Consider the following 23,175-nt stretch of genomic DNA (forward strand, 5'->3'; position numbering starts at 1 on the left):
TGTCTAATAGGTTTGTTTTGCAGGTTTAACGGTGAAGAATTGTGGCTGTAAGAAATTGTCATGATGGTGCAGACCAGATGGAGAAAAAAAGGGAACGACGCTGATTAGAGAAGATGTCACTTGTGAGTTGGTGTCTAAAGAAAGTGTCTGCGACACTTGAAAATGAAAGTTGCTGGTAGCTCAGTGGAACTCACCAAACCCCTGTGACGTGATCGTAGGGATTCGGTGAGGTAAAATGGCGGAGGAGAATCCCCTTACATGCCTATCACAGATCCAATTATGCACCTAGCTTAGGCTGGGTTCACACCACGTTTTCTTAAATACGGTTCCCGTATACGGTTTGGAGGAGGGGGCGGGGCTTAATTGCGGCGCCCGCACTCAGCCGTATTCGGGAACCGTATTTAATGCAAGTCTATGAGCCGACCGGAGTGAACCGCAGCCTCCGGTCGGCTTCGTTTTCGGCCGTATGCAGTTTCCCGACCGCAGGCAAAAACGTGGTCGACCACAATTAAGCCCCGTCCCCTCCTCCAAACCGTATACGGGAACCGTATTTAAGAAAACGTGGTGTGAACTCAGCCTTAGCCAGGCTTTAGCAGTAGATCGCTGATATCACTGTGTAATGGCCATAGGCATAGCATTATACAGTGAATGCAATCTAATGATAGAATATAAAAGTCGCCTATGGGGACTTAAAAAGTGTAAAATAAAAAAATGTTTGTAAAAATATATAAAACCCCTCCCCTAATAAAAAAATCGAATCACTCTTATTTTCCCATTTTATAAAAACATAACTTATTTGGTTTGCCAAGTCGGTAATTGTCCAAACTATTAAAATAGGTTTATGAGCCCCAATGGTAAACAGAAATGTAGAAAGTTTTTTTTAATGACATCATATATCAGATAAAATATAATAAAAGTGATCATAGAGTCTCATCAAAACAAAAATAGAGTAAATAAAAGTTATAGATTTTAAAAGGGGAGGAGGAAAAATATCAAAATGGGCTAAGGGGTATCCTGGGTTAGAAAACGCAGCTGCTTTCTTCCAGAAACAGCACCCCTATTGTCCTCAGGTTGTGATTAGTATTGCAGTTCCACTGTATTGGAGTAAATGGAGCCAAGCTGTAATACCACATACAACCTGAGAACAGGTGTGGAACTGTTTATAGTGGAAAGCAGCTACAGTTCTCATATGTTGGATAACAATGTGGCTCCCGCTCCCAACTGGTATACAATAGAGGTGAAGAAATCCCGGGACACCGGATAATGCTGAAAAGGATTTCTTTTATTCAAGCAAAATGCGCATCATAGACGCAGCACGCGTTCTGGCCAGTACAGCCGTTTACGCATGCGCACTTTGCTTGACTAAAAGAAATCCTTTTCAGCATAATCTGGTGTGCTGGGATTTCTTCACCTCTATCGGACATACCTCATCCCTGGCGCCGACCTAACTACCACCATGACTAGCTCACTGGGCCCCAGTCTGAGAGTCCAGGGCCCCACCAATGTTATACTAACACCATTAGCCATGACGGTTCTGCCCCCGGCCTAGTATCCAGCAGTATCGGGGTGTGGCCCTGCTCCTAACTGACACTCTCTTACACCAATCACGAGATACCGGATGGGCGGGACTTCCCCTGGCGCGTAGCAAAACAAAAAGCTTATCCATCCAGCCAATGGTAGCGGGCGCTTTCTAGACTGGCAGCAGGGCCCACCATTCGGAACTGTAGCTCGGTTATAAGGGCTGTCTCTACGACCGGGCGCTCAATCTCTCTTTAAGATGGCGGCGGTGTCCTCAGCAGCGGCACTGCGTGGGGCTGACTACGAGAACGGGCTCCGTGGCGCTGCGGGGTCAGCCGGTGGCAGCCAAGATGCCGGCGATGACGAGTCCATAGGTCGCGGAGGGCTGGATCTCGACTTGGAGTTGTTGGGCCCAGGCCGGAGAAGTCGACGGATAGGGGGCAGAATCCCGACGGGGAGGAGATCCGGCGGACGAGGGAGCACAGAGAGCGGGGGTGCCGGCGCCCTGGAGGAGCTTGAGGAAATGGAGCTGGAAGAGGAAGAGCCGGGAGAGCTCGGGGGGGACCCTGCCATTGAGGACCCGGTAAGCGCTGAGGGGTTGCCCACATCCGGGCCTGTGAGGGGAGGGGGTCCATTCGAGCCGCATTATGTAATGCGATGTGACGTCATGGCTGAATGGATGCAGCTGTGCTCATGTATGGTTTGATGTGATGACGTCACTGTCTTCCTCTGATGTCGTCATTCCTCTTCTCACTAATTTGTGGGGTAGTGGTGGATGTACAGCTCGTGGGCATTGTTCTGGGTACATGGTGTTGTTGTGGGCCTAATGGTCTGACTATGGTTTGTCTTCTCTCATTCAGGAGCTGGAGGCCATCAAAGCCCGTGTTAGAGAAATGGAGGAGGAGGCAGTCAAGTTAAAGGAGCTGCAGAATGAGGTGGAGAAACAAATGAACATGAGCCCGCCGCCCGGAAATGGTAAGCGCATAGTACAGGGGGAGACCCTCAGACCACAAGAGGACATAGAGCTTCAGAGACCCTCTTTATCATCTGCTCAATGGCTTCAGCTATTCACCTTTAGGGCTTATTCACATGGCTGGATGGATCCGCCGACAATGGACCCTGCAGTGCTGCCTCCTCTATGCCTGCTCGGGGCGGCAATCCATCACTACAGACACACTGATGTGCGAGGGAGAGCGGCCGCGATGTGTGCGAGTACACTGCGCATGTGTCTGCTTGTAGCGGTGGATTGCCGCTCGGGGCAGGCATAGAGGAGGTGTGAATGAGCCCACCAAGAATGGCCGCACACCCAGTGCACTAGGGTTTCACAAGCATATTCTGGGCGTACCTGTAGAAGTAAATTAGGCTGCTTCATACTAACCGAAAACAGCTTTATTATTCCTCCACGAGCCGGGCTAACAGTTGGAGAGGGGGGTCCGCTGTGCTCTGCAGCGCCTCTCTCTGGCTACATCACGCAGTTGACTGGCACATAGGACTGCCCCATAAGACAGATGAGCCCTATGTAGCTATCAATCAATTGCGAAACGTAATCTAAAGTGTCCATGCATCAGAGGAGACCTCAGAACCCGCCTGTCTGTAGGCCGGGCTCACGGAGTAATTCTAAGGCAGTTTTTTAAAGTATAAAGCAGTCTTGTTAATATATGTGGAGAATATGCTTGTGAACACCTAATGCACTGTGTGCAGCTTCACAAGCATGTTCTTGGTGACAAAGGGCAAGGTCACATTAGGTGCCTCTGCAGCATATTTAACTATGCGGAATGCGCCAACGGCAGTCACGAGGGCCTGCAGAGCGAGCTCCCGATTGTGGCTGGGTAGCTCGGTGTCTGTGCACATTGGTGGATTCCACGCTGGCCACAGCCAGGAGCTCACTCGGCGGGCCCTCTTGTGACTGCTGTTGGCGCATTCAGCAGAATGAAATATGCTGCGGATGCAGCAAATCTGTCAGCAGTGTCACCCACACTAAACTGTGGTACAGGGTAATAGTGCGGGTGACACTGATTCCAAAGATTTGGGCCGTTCCCAAGTTGTCTGAAAATGTAAATATGCATATTAAGTGCTTTTGCGCACCCTCCCCCAAGTCTACTGTATTTAGCAGATATAGAGCAGGTCCTGTTTGGGCAGAGAGGTCCACACAGCACCATTGACTGCCTTCACAAGTTATGGTCACATGATTGTGCCATCACCGAGAGCGGGTCTCTGTATCTGCTACATGCTGGCGGCATATCACCTGTGATGTCACAATCATGTGACCATAACTTGTGACGTTCAGCATTGCAGGATAGATTAAGCACCAAGGGTCTTGGAACACCCTACTAAGCCAGAACACCTCATTTGCATATTTGGTTTTTATTTTAATAACTTCAGGGTGGGGCCATGTAAGAATAAAGGTAAACTGTGTTGGGATTACCTTGTTCCAGTAGGTTGGTCTAGGTAATCCTGGTAGCAGTTTGCATTCCATAAGTGACTGGACTCCTGGCGGTTGAGACAGGGTGGGTGATTAGTGACTAGTGGTCAGCCTGCTCCTGCCAGTGTTTCCGGTCACTTCTAAAGCTGGCCATACACTTGTAGAAGCTATTGACTAAAGTTGTATATATATAGACAGCACGTTTTAGTGCTAGAGCCCAAACCTTAGTTGACCTACACCTGTCCTTATCAGTTCTTTCAGGATTTCCTTCACTTTAAAGTAGGGCTGGGCGGTATAGCGGTTCATACCGAATACCGAAGTTTTTGGTAACAGACAGCCAACGGCTGTCCGGGCATGCTGGGAGTTGTAGTTTTGCAACAGCTGGAGGTCCGCAGGTTGGAGACCACTGCTGTACGCTGTATCCCTATGCCCGGGCTGCGAAAGATAAAGAAAATAAACTGTAACTTGCCTATGTCGGCCTCATGCTGTTCCTTGGGACTGGAACGTCGGACAGCCGCCAGCCTATCACCAGCCGCAGCGATGTCCCGCCCCTGCCAGTAATAGGCTGAGCCCACTGTCAATGTAAGGAGCTCTGGCCGGCTTCTTACATGACAGTGGGCTCAGCCTATCACTGGCAGGGGCGGGACATCGCTCCGGCCGGTGATAGGCTGACGGCTGTCCGGCGTTCCAGTCCCCAGCGTGTGGCCGATGTAGGTGAGTTTAAAGTTTTTCTGTATCTTTTGTAGCCCGGCTATAGGGATACAGCGTACAGCAGTGGTCTCCAACCTGCGGACCTCCAGCTGTTGCAAAACTACAACTCCCAGCATGCCCACACAGCCGCATGCTGGGAGTTGTAGTTTTGCAACAGCTGGAGGTCCGCAGGTTGGAGACCACTGGCGTACAGTATAGAGTTCCATCGCTGGCGGCCCCCAACAAAGAGGAGGAGGGCAGTGCTTGCGGGTGACGCGAGTAGTACCCCGCTGGGCTGATCATTAATTGGGGGGAGCAGAACAGCGCTGGCGGGTAACATGATAGTGGGGGGGGGGGTGAAAGAAATACCGTTATATACCGTGGAACCGCCATAAGTTACAAAAATACCGTGATACGCATATTTGGTCATACCGCCCAGCTCTACTTTAAAGTCCCTGACCATGTCTGGACCTTATTGCTCAGCTTACAGATAATAAATAAATAGAGATGAGCGAACTTACAGTAAATTCAATTCGTCACAAACTTCTCGGCTCGGCAATTGATGACTCTTCCTGCATAAATTAATTCAGCTTTCCGGTGCTCCGCTGGGCTGGGAAAGGTGAATACAGTCCAAGGAAAGAGTCTCCTAGGACTGTATCCCCCTTTTCCAGCCCACCGGAGCACCTGAAAGCTGAACGAATTTATGCAGGAAAAGACATCAACTGCCGAGCCGAGAAGTTCGTGACGAATCGAATTTACTGTAAGTTCGCTCATCTCTAATAATAAACGTCATTCTCTTGTAAATGTGTGGATACACAGCATATAAATTAATGCAGTTCTGGCCTACAATAGACTGTACTTCTGGTGGAATAAAAGATTATGGGGCAGATTTATCATTGCTTTTAGAGCATTTTTTGCTAGGTTCAGGCTTCGTTCAGACACAAGCAGCATATTTAGAGACTTTTATGCGCCTTTTGATATAAACAGTTTTACACTTTTTTTTTTTTTTTTTTTCTACCCGTAGAACTTTTTCTTTGAGACCATGCAGTGGTGACATATTTATCATTTGTGACTTCTGTCAAAAGTTGCTATTTTGTGCGCAAAGGAGCTGAGCGCGGGTCATATCTGGGTGGTCCCGGCGACTATCTGCCATCTGGACTTATCTCTAATGCCAGACATCACCCATCACGGAGATGCCCGGCTTTAACCCCTTAGACACCGCAATCAAATTTGTTTGTAGTATCTAAAATGCAAGTAAAAATGTCCCGGCAGCTCTGTGAAATTGGGTAAAAACACCTAACCTGCCAAATTCAGGACCCGGGAAAGTGTCTACTTCCCTCCCTCACAAGCGTCTAGAAAAAGTGTATGTGGTAGAACTTTTCCCACCACAGCAGTGCTGCGCAAAATTCATCATCCTGCTGCACCTCTCTACCGTACCGAAATCTGGGCCTATGAATATAAAAATGCAGGTGTCATGGAGGTCATTTTATTGCTATGTGCCCAACTAATACCAACTTTGAAAATAGATTTTTTACAGGTAAAGCCATTGCCAGGTATATATCCACTACAGTAGTATTACATGGTGGCAATCCAGATGAATAAATATCTATATAGTGTAAGAATATCCGGAGTCCAGCAGAACAGCAGATGCTTGTACAGATGTCTTCTGTTCTTCTGTCCCATTTAAGAGGTTTTTAGGGCTATTCCCATCAGATATTCCAGAATGTGTAAGTGCAACCCCTGCCTCTGGGATTCTCACTTGGTGAATGGGGGTGATGGCTCTATGCAAATTTACAGCCACTGTAATCTCCATATAGTGGCTTTGCCAGTGTGCTGCCACTACGTCATGTAAGTCTATGGAGGTTACAGGAAGTTTATAAGGCTTGCCCACAAGACACTAATCCCACTAGTTAGTTTTAGTGGGGGTCTGACCTCAACCAATACATGAGAACGTGGGTGCCTTGGACCTCCCGGATGAAGGGAGGAGCAGTTGGACAAGTACTTTCCTTGCTTATCTTTTGCCTGCTAGGAGTGATATGGACTCCACTGATCACTCATCTTCTATCCTGTAAATGGGGGATTAATGCTGAGGCCCTGCTCCACAGATTCATGCACTTGGCTCTCCTCTTCTCTAGCTGTTTGTGCCATCAGTTATGGCTCCTGATCTTCTAGTGAGGGGCTAGATGGGGTAGTCAGTGCTCTCCCTCAGACCTGAGCCGTGGTGATTGCCCTCAATCCTATGTAGACCGTTGTTAGCCTTTTGGCTGCCAAACATGACAGCAGCTCCATATGGCTCATGATGGAGCATTTCAATTTGGCATTTAATGTTAGAGGTATTGTCAGAGTATTTTTTTTTCTTCATCCTTTGAGCCCATGATTCCAAGTTATAATCCATTTTCAGGTAGAAGAGAGGGAACACACATCGGGAAATGCTGTAGTGCAAGTCTTTATTATACTGTTGTCTTGGCCCTTTCTCAGCATTCCGTGTGGCCAGAGACAATCGGTCTTAAGTCACATGGTCTCCATGAGGTGTGGCTATGCTGCAGTGGGTGCATGGATAGCAGATTATAAGGGATTTACTGAAGTAATGCTATCCACCCACTGAAGAATGGCAGTGTCCCTTTCAAGACTGTGTGACTTAGGATAGTCTCTGGCCGCATGGAATGCTGGGAAAGGTCAACAGTAAAATAGTACAGCACTTCAGGGTGTGGGTCCTGTGCATGAAAATGTGACAAAGTGGCGCATGGAGGGACAGTATTATAACTTGGCATCATGGGCTCAAAGGATGAAGCAAAAATACTGAATAAGGCTGGGTTCACACCTCGTTTTGTACTTACGGCTCCCATATACGGCTGGGGCAGGGCTTAATCGCGGCACTCGCACTCAGCCGTATAGGGGAACCGTATTTAATGCAGGTCTATGAGCCGACCGGAGTGAACCGCAGCCTCCGGTCGGCTGCGTTTTCGGCCGTATGCGGTTTCCCGACCGTAGGCAAAAACGTGGTCGCCCATGTTTTTGCCTACGGTCGGGAAACCGCATACGGCCGAAAACGCAGCCAACCAGAGGCTGCGGTTCACTCCGGTCAGCTCATAGACATGCATTAAATACGGTTCCCGAATACGGCTGAGTGCGGGCGCAGCGATTAAGCCCCGCCCCCTCTTCCCAGCCGCATACGGGAACCGTAAGTACAAAGCGAGGTGTGAACACAGCCTAACCCCTTTAATGCCTACCTTACAGCCACTTAATACTTTATTAAATCACTGATAGTATGGCTCCTTAAAGGGGTTGAAGTGCTTAAAAGTCTATTAGTAATGGAGCAGTATAATGTATGTAGACAGCAAGGTGCAAACATTTAGGGACTTTTCTACATGAAGGGAGAGGCTGTCTGTGACAATGGGTTTATATCAGGGACCTAGTAAAAAGCATTAAAGCATCCGGGGGGGTATTGTGTTTTTTATTATTTTTTTGTAAACTGTAAAAAAAATATTGCAGAACTAATTCACATGTTCAAGAAAACTTGACTGTAGTGTGGCATGGTGAGCTTTTTGCAGTAGTCAGTGATTTGTTAACTAACTTTTTTATATTTTTGCATAAATAATTGAAACCATCTTTTATGACCGGTCCAAACATAGAAATTTGTTTCCGTCTAAGCTACTTTCCTTCTGTGCGCCTCATTGTTGAATGTGAGAAAATACACATGTAGTACTCCCAGGCAAACATGTACAATTAATTTGGTTTACACAGGCAAGGATACATTTCCCCCTGGGAGTCTGACAGGGCAACTGTTTGGAAATGCACTAGCACATAAAGGGAATGGCATCAGAAAGTTATGTCAGGTTTTTACTAGGGCTGCACAACTTGGGGAAAATGTGTGATTATGGTGGTAAATATTGCAATTTTGATATGCTATTGCGATATACCGTATTTATCGGCGTATAACACACATTTTTTTAGCTAAAATTTTTAGCCTAAAGTCTATCTGTGTTATACGCCGATAAGCTGCTGCAGTTCAATGATTTAAAGCGAGCGCTTTAAATCAATGAACTGCAGCGGCTTTTGCAGCTCCAGAGATCTGTCGTCGCTGCCCGCTTCTCTGCCCCTGCCTGTCCTGGGGTCCAGAGACCGGCGCCGCCACTGCCCCATTGCCTCCCCTGTTCCCAGGGTTCGGGCTGCTTCTGGCTCCGGCGGTCTCCTGCGTTGTTGCTATGCGCTGTGCAATGACAAGTGATTTCTTCAACGTCACAGTCAGTGGCCCGGCGCACAGTGACAGCTAAGAACGCCTCCGGAGCCAGAAGCAGCGTGGACCCCGGGAACAGGTCATTATAAAACCGGGGAGGTAATGGGGCAGCGGCGGTGGCAGTCTCTGGATAGCCAGGGGGGGAGAAGCGGCGGCAGCAGGACTCTAGACCCCAGGAAAGACAGGAGGAGAGAAGCGGGCAGCAACGGCCTCTCTCCCCCTGCCTTTCTTGGGGGCTTCTGCGGGGTCAAACAGTGTATCAGGGTATACACTCGCGCACACACACCCTAATTTTAACAAGGATATTTGGGTAAAAAACTTTTTTTTACCCAAATATCCTTGGAAAAATGAAGGTGTGTGTTATAGGCCGGTGCGTGGTATACCCCGATAAATACGGTAATAAACAAATGGTGAAATCCCTCCTATTTCATATAGTCAACCCCCATGTCATGTTCATTGACTGAACACAAAATTGAAGGGATTTGATATGAAATGGGAAGAAAATAGCCTAATTCCTCCTCAGCAATTTCATGGGCCTGGTATAGTGTAGTCTGTGTACTCTCCGGCACGGTTACGTTGCTCTATGGTGCAGTGCAGCCGTGTAGGAGGGATGACTGGGAGTGACTTAGGGAGGGGGGGGAGGAGTTTGTTTTTTCCTTATAGCCATAACTCAGACCCATATGAGGCTTGTTTAATTTTACCACAGAATCTCTGACTCCCTATAACTTATTTTTCTGTATACTGGGATGTATGAGGTCTTATTTTTTGGCCCTGATCTGTAGTTTTTATAATTTCCCTTTTTGATTGGACTTTTTGGTCACTTTTTTTTCTCTTTAACTTTCATGCCATTGACCGCGTGGTTTCCTTAATGTTATGTTTCAATAGTCCAGACATTTACGCATGTGGCGATTCCAAATACTTTTATTTTTGTCAACATTATTTTATATGAAAATGGGGCAAAGGAGTGATTTAACCTTTTATTAGGGGAGGGGCTTATTAAAATTTTTTGCATTTTCTATCTAATTTTTTTTTGTCCCCATAGGGCAGGGTTTTCCAGACAGTGTCTCCAGCCAAAGGCTGTCCAGGCATGCTGGGAGTTGTAGTTTTGCAACAGCTGGAGGCACCCTGTTAGGAAAATACTGCCGGGGCGACTACTACTTGAAATCTAGTGATTGCAGACACTGATCAATGCTGTGCCATAGCACAGCTTTGATCAGTGTTATGGGCGTTCCATTACTACAGGCTGCTGTGGCTGCCTGCATTTTTGGAGTGCCGGTTGGACAGGACAGATGAAGATAGGGAACCTCTGCCTGTCGTTTCAGCTGATCTTGACCCAGCTGCATTTTGCTGTGGGTGTCCCAGTAAGCTCCACTGAGCGAACGGCAGTTACTTCGGCATTTTAGACGCCAGGATCAAATTTTATCACATCTAAAGGGTTAATGCCGGACATCACCCAGATCGGTGATGAGGTGCAGAACTGCGCCCCATACAATTTTGCGTTGGCCCCTTCCTTCAACTGTCCAAAGGTTTCCAAACATACACGGAGGGGAGGAGTGAAAGCTGAGCTGTGCAGGATGCAGTTCTGCACCTCCCTCAGCCCAGTACATTTCCCTCTTCACCCCTGTACACTCCTGGGCGTAGATTCTCGCAGCCCCGCTCCTGGGCGTAGATTCTCGCAGCCCCGCTCCTGGGCGTAGATTCTCGCAGCCCCGCTCCTGGGCGTAGATTCTCGCAGCCCCGCTCCTGGGCGTAGATTCTCGCAGCCCCGCTCCTGGGCGTAGATTCTCGCAGCCCCGCTCCTGGGCGTAGATTCTCGCAGCCCCGCTCCTGGGCGTAGATTCTCGCAGCCCCGCTCCTGGGCGTAGATTCTCGCAGCCCCGCTCCTGGGCGTAGATTCTCGCAGCCCCGCTCCTGGGCGTAGATTCTCGCAGCCCCGCTCCTGGGCGTAGATTCTCGCAGCCCCGCTCCTGGGCGTAGATTCTCGCAGCCCCGCTCCTGGGCGTAGATTCTCGCAGCCCCGCTCCTGGGCGTAGATTCTCGCAGCCCCGCTCCACTATGTCCAGGGGGCTGTAAAAATCTACTTGTGGTTGTGTGATTTATGGAGCCATTGTGAAACTCTACATCCAGGGGAGCTGTGTGAGCAGGGCTGTGCACCTGACTCAGGAGGAAAGGGATTCTCACAGCCCCACTCCTGGACGTTAACTTTCATGCACCTCCCTCAGAAGAGGGATTCTCACAGTGCCGCTAGCACAGACCTAGGACATGTATTTTCACTGCCAGGCCATGCTGCATGGGAGCTAACTTACCACCACAGACGGGCTCTACTTCTCCCACATGGCCTGGCCCCTCCATTGTGCGGCCCACTGTTTCTCCTGACAGTAGAGCTTAATCGCAAAATTCTGCGAAGGGCTGTATCGACATATCGCAATCAGCAATTATCGTGTTTCGATTGGGATTGCGATATATCGCAGTTTTTACTTTACACATTTAACAATTTTTGGTGTTTTTTTTCTTCTTCCCTTTTTTCTCTTCAAATTTACTATCTATTTGATGATGATCTTGAAGTTATAATTCTGCCCACTAAGCAGAGACTTCCTGTTCTGTACAGATTTCCCAGTAATGATTTTCTTCTAAGAACAGACAGAAGTATGCTGAAAGGTGAGACCAGTATATAGATAACACTGGATCCACCACCTTTGAAAAGGTCAGAGAATTAGTCTCCTTGCATCTGACTTGGTAGCTCCTGCCTATTGTCTATGGTCCATGGGTTCTGCTGTAAAGAATCACTAAGGCTTCTTTCACACTGCTGTTAGAGCACAGCAGTTTGAGTCGGGGGAGCCGGGGAGAATATCGGGATAAAAAATACTGCTATTCCCGTAAAAAAAAAACTCTGCCTGTCGGCCCCCATAATAGTAAATGGGAGCAGTCGGGACCCGTTGTTTCCAGTCACCAGAATGGCCGTTAAAGGGGTAGTCCAGTGGTGCAAAAACGTCTTCCCTTTGCTAAGGATAGGGGATAAGTTTCAGATCGTGAAGGGTCCGACCCCTGGTGCCCCCTGCAAACTGTGTGGGGCCCCGGCTCGCTGGCCAGATAGCGCATGTTGACCACCGCACGAAGCAGTGGCTGGCACGCCCCCTCAATACATTGCTATGGCAGAGTTGGAGATTGGCGAATTGTATTGAGGGGGCATGTCAGCCGCCTCTTCGTGCGGTGGTTAACACGCCCCCTTCCTGCGGGCTGTCGGGGCCCCAGCGGTCGAACCCCCTGCGATCTGAAAGTTATCCCCTTTATATCCTTTAAAGTCACACACAAAAAACACTTTAAGGTCCATCCTTGATGGGGAGCAATGGCAGTGTGAAAGGGGCCTAATGCTGTTAAATTTCTTTGACCATATAATATAATTAAGTTATAATTATATAATTTAAGTGAAAAAATTTAGATTCAGAAAATAGAAAGATTTAGGGCTTGTGGAGTGCCATTTAACAGATTCCATTCAAATGACTGGAATTGATGGGGAGAAAAATTCTGCGGGTCAATTCTTGTTCCTTTAACTCCTGCAAAAAAACAGCAAACACATATAAAGTCAGTGAACACGGGGACAGTGATGCCATTTTTTTTCCCCCATCTGTGATGGAACTGGCTCTATTTAGGAAACACATCTAGGTGACACATTCCCCCTAACTATAGAAGGTATGACAGTTCATGCTTCATATCAATGTTTTTTCTATTACAGCTGGTCCTGTAATTATGTCCATAGAAGAGAAGATGGAAGCTGATGCTCGGTCAATATATGTAGGGAATGTAAGTATTTAACATAATGCTGAAGTGTCTGCACCGTAACTAATGTTTTGTAAAACTCCCCCCTGGTCTCTAACAGTACTGTGTGTCTGAGACCATTGTGATACATGAGGCCGTTTATTTTGTCCTTGGCTGTGATGAATGTTTTTTACACAAAAAAAGTTTTTGATAATCTACCCATTTTCCATATTTCTGCAGGTTGATTATGGGGCAACAGCTGAAGAACTAGAAGCACACTTCCATGGCTGTGGCTCTGTGAACAGGGTGACCATTCTTTGTGACAAATTCACTGGTCACCCTAAAGGGTAAGTGTTTAGATCCCTGTTCATTAGTTTTAATTTACCAGGCTGCATGTTATGTGGTGGGGGTCATAGACGGCATGTCTGGGTATGAATCGCCCTGGTTGGCTGTAAGCCTGTCACCATGACTGTTAGGTTCAGTTCTTAACTGGTGAAAACTAAAACCCTCTGTTATACTTAAAGGGGTACTCCAGTGGAAAACTTTTTTTTTTTTTTTTTTTTTATATAAATCAACTGGTGTCAGAAAGTTAAACAGATTTGTAAATCACTTCTATTAAAAAAATCTTAATCCTTCCAGTACTTTTTAGGGGCTGTATACCAAAGAGAAATCCAAAAAGAAATGCATTTCCTGTGATGTCCTGACCACAGTGCTCTCTGCTGACCTATGCTGTCCATTTTAGGAACTGGCCAGAGAAGCATAGCATAGTTTGCTATGGGGATTTTCTCCAGTTCCTAAAATGGACAGCAGAGGTCAGCAGAGAGCACTGTGGTCAGGACATCACAGGAAATGCATTTCTTTTTGGATTTCTCTTTAGTATACAGCCCCTAAAAAGTACTGGAAGGATTAAGATTTTTTTATAGAAGTGATTTGCAAATCTGTAACTTTCTGGCACCAGTTGATTTAAAAAAAAAAAAAAAAATTTCCACGGGAGTACCCCTTTAAGCTTTAGTTTGTTTTCCTTTCAGCTGATTTAGGCTGGCTTCACATAACTATTTTTACATCCAATAATATGATCGTGAAATTGGTGTAAAATCTGATCAACTCAGATGCAAAAAGTAAAATAGGATGACAATAAAAAAATCAGTCTTGAACTTTCTAGATCTTACTGGACTATTTCAAAGTTACTGTGCATGTTAAAATAAAAATCTTGTGCGATTAAACTGATCGTTACGTAATATGATTTGATGTGATTTACATAAGTTGTTATGGAAATCTGATAGAGTTAAAACCTGCATCAATTTTTATTTAAATTTCCAACACCTTGGGGAACTCTCAAGGTTTTCCTGTTTTTGCACTTTCGTTTTTTCTTCCTCCCATTTTAAAAATCATAACCCTTTCAATTTTGCACCTACAAACCCAAATGATGGCTTATTTTTTACCCAAAAATATGCGTCGAAATGGAAAAAAAAAATCATTGTGCAACGATATTGAAGAAAAAACTTTATCTTGTAACTTGGGGGCTTCCGTTTCTACGCAGTGCATTTTTCACTAAAAACTACACCTTATCTTCTGTATGTCCATACGATTAAAATGATCCCCTACTTATATAGGTTTGATTTTGTCTTCTGGAAAAAATCATAACTCCCTGCAGGAAAATGTATAAATTTAAAATCGTCATCTTCTGACCCCTATAACTTTTTTATTAACTTTCTGTACAGGGATATATGATGGCTCATTTATTTGTGCTATGATCTGATGTTTTTATTGGTACTATTTTTTTGTTTTTGTTTGGTCATTTTGATCGCTTTTTATGAATTTTTTTTATGGTGTAAAAAAAATTACCAAAAATACGCTGTTTTGGACTTTTGAAATTTTTTGCGTACACCATTGACCATGCTGTTTAACATTTATATTTTTATAGTTCGGACACTTACGCACATGGCGATACCACAGGTTTTATTTTAAATGGGGGTGATTTGAACTTTTATTAGGGAAGGGGTTAAATCACATTATCAACTTTGACCGCCACCTCTAAAGGGTTAATAGCGTGTCACCGCTATTAGCCCTGGGTCCCAGCTACCATTAGACGCTGGGACCTACCTGATATGACGTGGAATCACTGTGTGAACCCTTGTTATCGCGGGATTGGGACTCAGGATGTACAGGTACGCCCTGAGTCCCGGGGCCTGTGGCTTATGCTGGACATCACCGATTGCAGTGATGCCCGGCATTAACCCTTTAGACGCAGTGATCAAAGTTTATTGCGCATCTAAAATATAAAAAATTTCTCTGCTGCTCAGCAGAGCTGATCAGGACCATTGCGGTGTCCCGGTCAGCTAACCATGTGGTATTGCGGCGTGCGTAAATATTCATTAAACTGCACTGTCAATGGCGTATACGTAAAAAATAGCGTTCACACATCCCGTATATGGAAAAAGTTAAAGGCATCACTAGATATTTTTAAACATAAAAATTTTCGTACAAAAAGTTACATTTATATATATATATATATATATATATATATATATATATATATATATATATGTGTTAAACAAAATAAAACCTATGTGATTTGGGTATCCTTTAACCGTATGGACCTACCGAATAAAGATTTAATTTTATACCAAAGAGTGCACTGCGTAGAAAAGTCCCCAAAAGTTACAAAATGGCCCCACAATGTTTTTTGGCTTTGTCCTAGATTTTGTAGTGAAATGACTGATGTCATTACAAAGTAGAATTGGTGATTCAAAAAAATAACCTCATATGAGTCTGTAGGTGGAAAATGAAAAGCATTAAAATTTTTGTAAGGTGAGGAGGCAAAAACGAAAGTGCAAAAAATGAAAACCCTGAGGGTTTTAGGGGGTTAAACATGATTTTTCGATAGTCAACGGGATTTTTAGGTATCGTATTAACTAGAAAGACTCATCCCACAGAGTAGCCTTGTAGTGAAATTCCAGCACTCCAGGTATAGGAAAAATATAAATAAACTTTCCTTCCATGTCCATGAAATAGTTTAGAGGAACCACAACGTTAAAATCAGACACGTTTGGACAGTTCTTTATCAAGGTGCTTGAGCACCTGTCGAAAAGCATCGGATTTTAATGTTGTGGTTGATCTGAACAATTTTTTGCACATGGAATAAATTCCATTTTTCTTTTTCCTATACCTGGCGTGCTCGTTTTCTCTACGAGGCTACTCGGTGGGATGTTTTTCTGGATACGCCTTCACACAACGGCTGTGTTTAATCCTTAGCACATGGAGGGAAACGCCAGAAGCTGTGTTTTGTTGTTGTATTAACCATGTAAACATTGGTGATGGGAAGCCAGCCTTAGTTAGCTCTCTCTGACAGCAGAGCATGGGGCAGCAATGGCCATACACCTGAAGGCTCATCACACATTGTTATTAAATGCAGAAGGGGAATATAAAGGACTAAACTTCTCCCTACTGTTGGCTCGAGAAACGTCTTTTGTTTCTGATTCTTTAGTTGCTGATGTTTAGGATTGATTCCTGTATAGAATGTACTGCACCTAAATGCAATTATTTTTGGATCATTAGGAGTCTTCTGTTTCTGCAGGTTTGCCTACATTGAATTTTCAGATAAAGAATCAGTCCGAACATCCATGGCATTAGATGAGTCCTTGTTCAGAGGGCGACAGATAAAAGTAAGCAGATTCCAATTTCATTAACATAGCTTCATATATTCAAGTTTGTTTGCATCTGTTTCTAAAGAAATCCTGGTACCAACTTAGAGATCTCGCAAATTAGAAATCTCCTTAAAGGGATTGTCTGGGGACCTACCTTTATCCCTTATCCACAGGAGGGTAGGGAAGAAGTGCAGTGTAGTTCCCTGAACAACCCTTTTAAGTATGTGCACTTCAGACAGCTTTACTTGCTATTGCAGCAGGTCTGGACAACATTTTTTTATTGTAACTAATGCTCTGTAATGTCAATCATCATTTTACTGGCCTTCTCGAGCCTTGTACAGAAGCCGGTCAGACAGTCCGATAAGGATGCCTATTAGAATAGCTCTGAATAGCATAATACACTGCAGAACAAGGTTGTGTACAGTCAAGTCCCCAAGTGGGACAATAAAAGTCAAAATAAACAGATAAATACTCAATCCTCATTCCCCTAATTTTTATAAATGATTTAAGAAAACAAATACACATACATATTTAGTATCACTGCTTCTAGAACAACTTGGGTTATAAAATGGTGATATTATTTAACCTGCATGGTGAATAGTATAGAAAATAAATCTCTAAAATTACTTTTTTTTATTAATGTAAATGTAATAAACCATTTTTAACCATATTCCCCCCCCCCCATAAAAAAATAGAATAAAAAGCAGTGGGTGTCCAGTGTCACATGTACCCCGGGATGGTATCAATGGGCAATTTTGAACATATTTAAATGCATAAATGTATGACTTAAAAGGGTTTATATAAATTAAAATAAATTCATCCACAAACCCCCAAGCTCTGTTTGGTGCTGTCTTGCTTGAACACTCTACAGCAGCTTGCCCAAATATTGACGACTTATTGAATGAACTACTTATCTTTCAAGGTCTGTCCTTGAAGCAATGTCCTTTAGGATGTCTGTGCAGCTATATAAAATGCTAGGCTCATGTTAGTCATTGGCCTCTTGCTTAACCCTTTAAAGCGTTGTTAGAAACTACTTTTTTCCATTTCCATATTAATTTCCTGAAAAGCTATATAAAATGGCCACAAGGGGTCTCTGTCTCTGTATAGTGGTCTCTAAACTGTAGCCCTGTAGATATTGCCAAACTACAACTCCCAGCATGTCCTTTGGCTGTCCGGGCATGCTGGGAGTTGTAGTTTTGCAACAACGCAAGGCGAACTGGTTGGGAAACACTGTTTCTTAACTCAGTGTTCCAAACGTGTGTGCCTCCAGCTGTTGCAAAACAACTCCCAGCATGCACTGAGACAATGCATACTGGGAGTTGTAGCTTTGCAACAGCTGGAGGTACACTGGTACGGAAACGCTGTGGTAGTCTGTTACCTAACTAGTGTTTCCCAACCAGTGTGCCCCCAGCTGTTGCATAACTACAGTTCCCAGCATGCACGGTCTGTCAGTGCATGCTGGGAATTAGTTTTGCAATAGTGGAAGGTTAGCATCCGGGTCCGTCCCTATGCATGTCCCAAATTCAGGCCTTAAATGCGCATGGCACTGTTGTATTTCAAGGCAATAGTTTAGGGCCACATATGGGGTATTTCCGGACTCTGGAGAAATAGTGCAACAAATTTTGGGGGGGCTTTTTCTCCTTTTACCCCTTATGAAAATGTAAAGTTGGTGTCTACACCAGCATGTTAGTGTAAAAATTTATTTTTTACACTAACATGCTGGTGTTGTCCCATACTTCTCGTTTTCATAAGAGGTAAAAGGAAAAAAGACCCCCAAAATTTGAAACTTAATTACTCCTGAGTACGGAAATATCCTATATGTGGACGTAAAATGCTCTGTGGGCGCACAAGGCTCAGGAGTGAGAGCGCCATGTACACTTGACACCTAAATTGGTGATTTGCACAGGGGTGGCTGATTTTACAGCGGTTCTGACATTAACGCAATAAAACCCACCCACGTGTGACCCTATCTTGGAAACTACACCCGTTGCGGAACGTAACAAGGGGTATAGTGAGCCTGAACACCCCACAGGTGTTTGACAAATGTTCGTTAAAGTTGGACATGAAAATGAAAAGTGAAATTTTTTTTTTCCACTAAAATGCTGGTGTTACCCCAAAGTTTTAATTTTCAAAGGGGTAATAGAAGAGATGGGGTTACAAATTTTGTGGGCTTTTCTCCTGAGTATGGAAATACCCCATATGTGGATGAAAAGTGCTCTGCGGGTGCACTACAGTGCTCAGAAGAGGAGCATTTTGGGAACTACACCCCTCATGTAATGTAATAAGGATTACAGTGAGCATTTACGCCCCACAGGTGTCTGACAGATTTTTTTGAACAGTGGACTGTGAAAGTGAAAAATAAAATTTTTCATTTGCACAGCCCACTGTTCCAAAGATCTATCAAACGCCAGTCGGGGGGGGGGCACCGCTTATTACATTCTGTGAGGGGTGTAGTTTCCAAAATGGGGTCACATTTGGGGGGGGGGGTCCACTGTTCTGGCACCACAGGGGGCTTTGTAAACTCACATGGCCCCAACTTCTATTCCAACCAAATTCTCTCTCCAAAAGCCCAATGACTCCTTCTCTTCTGAGCTTTGTAGTTTGCCCGCAGAGCACTTTACTTCCACATATGGGGTATTTCCATACTCAGTGTTACAAATTTTAGGGGCTTTTTCTCCTATTTCTCCTATTACCCCTTGTAAAAATGAAAAATTTGGGGTAACGCAAGCATTTTTGTTCAAAAAAATGAAATTTTTCATTTTCACGTCCAGCTTCAGTGAACATTTGTCAAATACCTGTGCGATGTTAAGGCTCACTGTACCCCTTGTCACGTTCCTTGAGGGGAGTAGTCTTCCAAATAGTGTACCATGTGTGTTTTTATTTTTTATTTTTTCTGGCACCAAGGGGACTTTCTAAATGAGACATGCCCCCCAAAAGCCATTTCATCAGTATTTGCTCTCCAAAATCCCATTGTCGCTCCTTCCCTTCTGAGCCCTCTACTGCACCCACAGAGCACTTTACATCCACATATGAGATATTTCCTTACTCTAGAGAAATGGGGTTACAAATGTAGCATTAAATTAACTTTTACCCCTTGTGAAAATGAGAATTTGGGGTAACATCTGCATTTCAGTGAAAATTTATTTTTCATTATACGTCCCACTTTAACATAAGTTTGCCAATCACCTATGGGTTGTTAAGACTCATTGGACCCCTTGTCACGTTCCTTGAGGGGTGTAGTTTCCAAAATAGTATGCCATGTGGGTGCTTTTTGCTGTTCTGGCACCATAGGGGCTTCCTAAATGCGAAAAGCCCCCCAAAAACAATCCACCCCACTAGACCACCAGGGATGGTTAAAAGATCCCTTTAGACACTGCTTTCAAAGTTGATCTAAATGGTGAATAGCTGGCCGTGGCTATTAGTGGCAGCCCCCGGCTACTGAAATCAGCCGGGGGGCGCAGAGTATGGAGCGGGCTCTTGAGTGCTGGTGTGAGGTGCAGACTTGCTGTCTGATCTGGCCCTGCTTGGCCAATACAGGGCTAATTCAATGAAAAATTCACCTGCCCGGCATGACATGTCCCGGGTGTCGGGCGATAGGATTTCCACATCCCTGAAATATTTATATTGTATCACGAATACTTCTTCATTCCCTATCCACACTTATAATTGTGCAAAAAACAAGACAATGGGTCTGTGGATGGAAGGAATGGTACTTAAGGGATTAAACTTGAATGCATACTTGTTCTGTTTCTACAGGTGGTTCCCAAACGGACTAACAGACCTGGCATAAGTACAACAGACAGAGGCTATCCACGGGCAAGATACCGAGCTAGAGCATCTTCTTATAGTTCCCGTTCCAGATTCTACAGCGGCTACACAGCAAGGCCCAGAGGACGCGTGTACAGGTCTGGGGAAGGGCTAAAGTAATGGCGGATCTACTGTCAGTTGGTTTTGGGGAGTATTTTTATTCAGATTTTTCTTGCTTACACAAGGCTTATCTTTTTCAGGGGACGGGCTCGAGTGACGTCATGGTATTCTCCTTACTAAAAATATATCTTTAGGAAGACCTGAAAGGCAAAAACACAAAAAAATGAAAAAAAGAAGACTGGAATGCAGTTTAAGAGAATAACATGAGGTCCCCTTTGGGCCATCCTTTTTCTCATTTGCTCCCTTGCCCCATGTACAGGCTTCACTGTCTAAGATGAGTTTGGTAGGCCAGGTTCCTGAAGCTTAATGTATCTTGGGGAATATAGGGGATTAGTCCTTATTCTCAGTGTGTTAAGTGTGTGACTTGTCCCTGGGTTACACAGAGGCTTGATTGTTCCATGTTTGGGGAGGTAATGGGTTATACCAAATGTACACATTGAATGGTTCCCAGTGTATGGTTAGATATGGGGAGGGAGGGTGATGTCTGCTAAACATCCTGCTGTTTTCTTTTCTTTTTTTTGCGTGTTTTTATCTTTGCAGGTTTCTTTCTATGGGAGAAGCTTGTTTCCCGGAGAGACTCAGCTGCCCCCTCACAACAGCCTTTTCTTTAGTTTTATTCTAGCTCAGATTCCTGCAGACTGTTGAAGAAACAAGCTGGGCATCTTTTGTGTTTTAGAATGATTTTTTATTTTAATTTTTTGTTTTTCTTTTGTTGTTTTTTTGTCTTTTTTAAGATTTTTTTTTTTTATATATTTAGTGGCAGGCAGGGAAAAGGAGAAAAATAAAAAAAGATGGAAAAATGGATATTGTGTTGACTGATATGTGAGCAGGGTGCAAGATGTGAACTTGCAAGTCTGTGGTTTTATTTAGAAATTCAAAAAGAACTTCAAGTGGAGCATACAGCAGCTAAGTACTGGAAGGATTAAGATTTTTAAATAGAAGTAATTTACAAATCTGTTTAACTTTCTTCCACTAGTTGATTTAACCCCTTAACGGCGAAGGACATATATTCATGTCCTCCTCCGACTCCCGCGATATGCCGCGGGGTCACGCAGTCATATCGGATTGGTCCCGGCGGCCATCAATGGCCCCGACCCATGGCTAATACAGGACATCACCGATCATGGTGATGCCCTGTATTAACCCTTCAGAAGCGGCGATCAAAGCTGAACGCCGCGTCTGAAGCGAAAGTGAAAGAATCGCGGTGTCCCGAACAGCTTGCAGGACACCGGGAGGGCCCTTACCTGCCTCATTGTCCGATCAGCGAATGACTGCTCCATGCCTGAGATCCACGCCAGTGATCTGTGTGTAAGATCAGTGTATGTAATGCAAAAAAAGTAAAAAAAAAAAGTGTTAATAAAGATCATTTAACCCCTTCCCTAATAAGTTTGAATCACCCCCTTTTCCCATAAAAGTGTAAATAAAAATAAACATATGTGGTATCGCCGCGTGCGTAAATGTCCGAACTATAAAAATATATCGTTAATTAAACCGCACAGTCAATGGCGTAGGCGCAAAAAAATCCCAACTTTCAAAAAAGCGTATATTTGGTCACTTTTTATACCATTAAAAAGTGATCAAAAAGTCGGCTCAAAACAAAAATGGTACCGATAAAAACTTCAGATCACGGCGCAAAAAGTAAGCCATGATGTGGATTTTTAGGTGGAAAATTGAAAGGGTTATGATTTTTAAAAGGTAAGGAGGAAGAAATGAAAATGCAAAACCTGAAAAACCCTGCGTCCTTAAGGGGTAAAAAAAAAATTTGCCACCGGAGTACCCCTTTAAGGGAATAGTCACTGACTGTCTTATCTTAGTTATATGATCGCCATTTTGGAGTAAATATTGGTTTGGAATGGGGCAATCCCTGGCTGTGCTTGACAGAACTCTCCCTGTTTGTATATAGTCGGTCAGTGAGGGGGCTCGGTGGACTGCCCTGATAACACGGAGTTACAATAATAACTGAAACTGCACAGATGCTATGTTTTGGGCACCATCAAACTTGTGATGGCGACTGGTAGATTTTGGTGACTTTTTTTCCTTTGTTGTATGTAGACCAGTGTTTCCAAACTAGGGTGACTCCAGCTGTTGCAAAACTACTACTCCCAGCATGCCCGGACAGCCAACGGCTGTCCGGGCATGCTGGGAGTTGTAGTTTTGCAACAGCTGGGGGGCACCCTGGTTGGGAAACACTGATGTGGACTATGTTTTTGGTCTAAATTTATGTACCTTTTCAAGTAGACTATTTTCTCGTTGTTTATGGCTGTCAAAATCAATTTTTATGCAGTGGTCGTGAATTGATCATGTGTGACTTCTGGTAACTCACAAAAAAGGTTGCAAAACCCAAAATTTTACAAATTTACACCAGCCCTGCCTGGCTAACAAAACTGCCTGTAGACAACATTAGTAAATCCAATACCTGTCTCATACATTTATTAAGTGTACTGTGAACAACCACATTGTGGCTCCTATTGTAGATGTCATCCACAAAGCACGACACATGCCAGATGACCATGAACAATAGTTTTGCATGCACATTCTCTTCCCGTAAAATCTGGCATCTTGTAATTGGGCTTCCTACACCAGTGTAAATGTAGTAATGTGAACATGTTGCAATATTTTGTAATAGTATTGAGTGTTCTTGATATAAACTTTTTTTTTCTATTTTATTTTTTTCATATGGCCATATAGGACTGAAAAGTTGGAAATGTTTCCATTTTGTTACTGGATCCATTGGCTCTTTCAAATAGTAGATAGAATGTGATCTTGTTAGTTCAAAGAGGTGTATTGTGTAAAAAAAATATGCATGCAATGCACTGCCCGTTTCTCATTAAAGGGGTACTCCGGTGAAAACCTTTTTTTCTTTTAAATCAACTGGTGGCAGAAAGTTAAACATATTAGTAAATTACTTATATTAAAAATCTTAATCCTTTCTGTACTTATTAGCTGCTGAATACTACAGAGGAAATTATTTTCTTTTT

At 44.2% G+C, this 23,175-nt stretch overlaps 1 protein-coding gene across 2 annotated transcripts in view; it reads left to right on the forward strand.

Moving 5' to 3' along the window:
• The window catches only part of LOC130276668 (polyadenylate-binding protein 2), a 61,314-nt gene extending 40,303 nt beyond the window's left edge, over positions 1 to 21,011 (forward strand). The window contains exons 1-7 of one of the 2 annotated variants that reach the window (XM_056526345.1): positions 1,388 to 2,101; positions 2,379 to 2,493; positions 12,601 to 12,668; positions 12,864 to 12,970; positions 16,201 to 16,288; positions 20,027 to 20,175; positions 20,278 to 21,011. In XM_056526345.1, coding sequence (XP_056382320.1) covers positions 1,778 to 2,101; positions 2,379 to 2,493; positions 12,601 to 12,668; positions 12,864 to 12,970; positions 16,201 to 16,288; positions 20,027 to 20,175; positions 20,278 to 20,317 — 891 coding nt within the window. In that variant the 5' untranslated portion in view covers positions 1,388 to 1,777 and the 3' untranslated portion in view covers positions 20,318 to 21,011. Of the gene's footprint in view, positions 1 to 1,387; positions 2,102 to 2,378; positions 2,494 to 12,600; positions 12,669 to 12,863; positions 12,971 to 16,200; positions 16,289 to 20,026; positions 20,176 to 20,277 lie in introns of those variants that run through there. The other variant, XM_056526361.1, reaches the window with a different exon arrangement.
• The last annotated feature ends 2,164 nt before the right edge of the window (positions 21,012 to 23,175 follow it).

The sequence above is a fragment of the Hyla sarda genome, chromosome 1, assembly GCF_029499605.1.
Source record: "Hyla sarda isolate aHylSar1 chromosome 1, aHylSar1.hap1, whole genome shotgun sequence".
Taxonomy (NCBI): Eukaryota; Metazoa; Chordata; class Amphibia; order Anura; family Hylidae; genus Hyla; species Hyla sarda.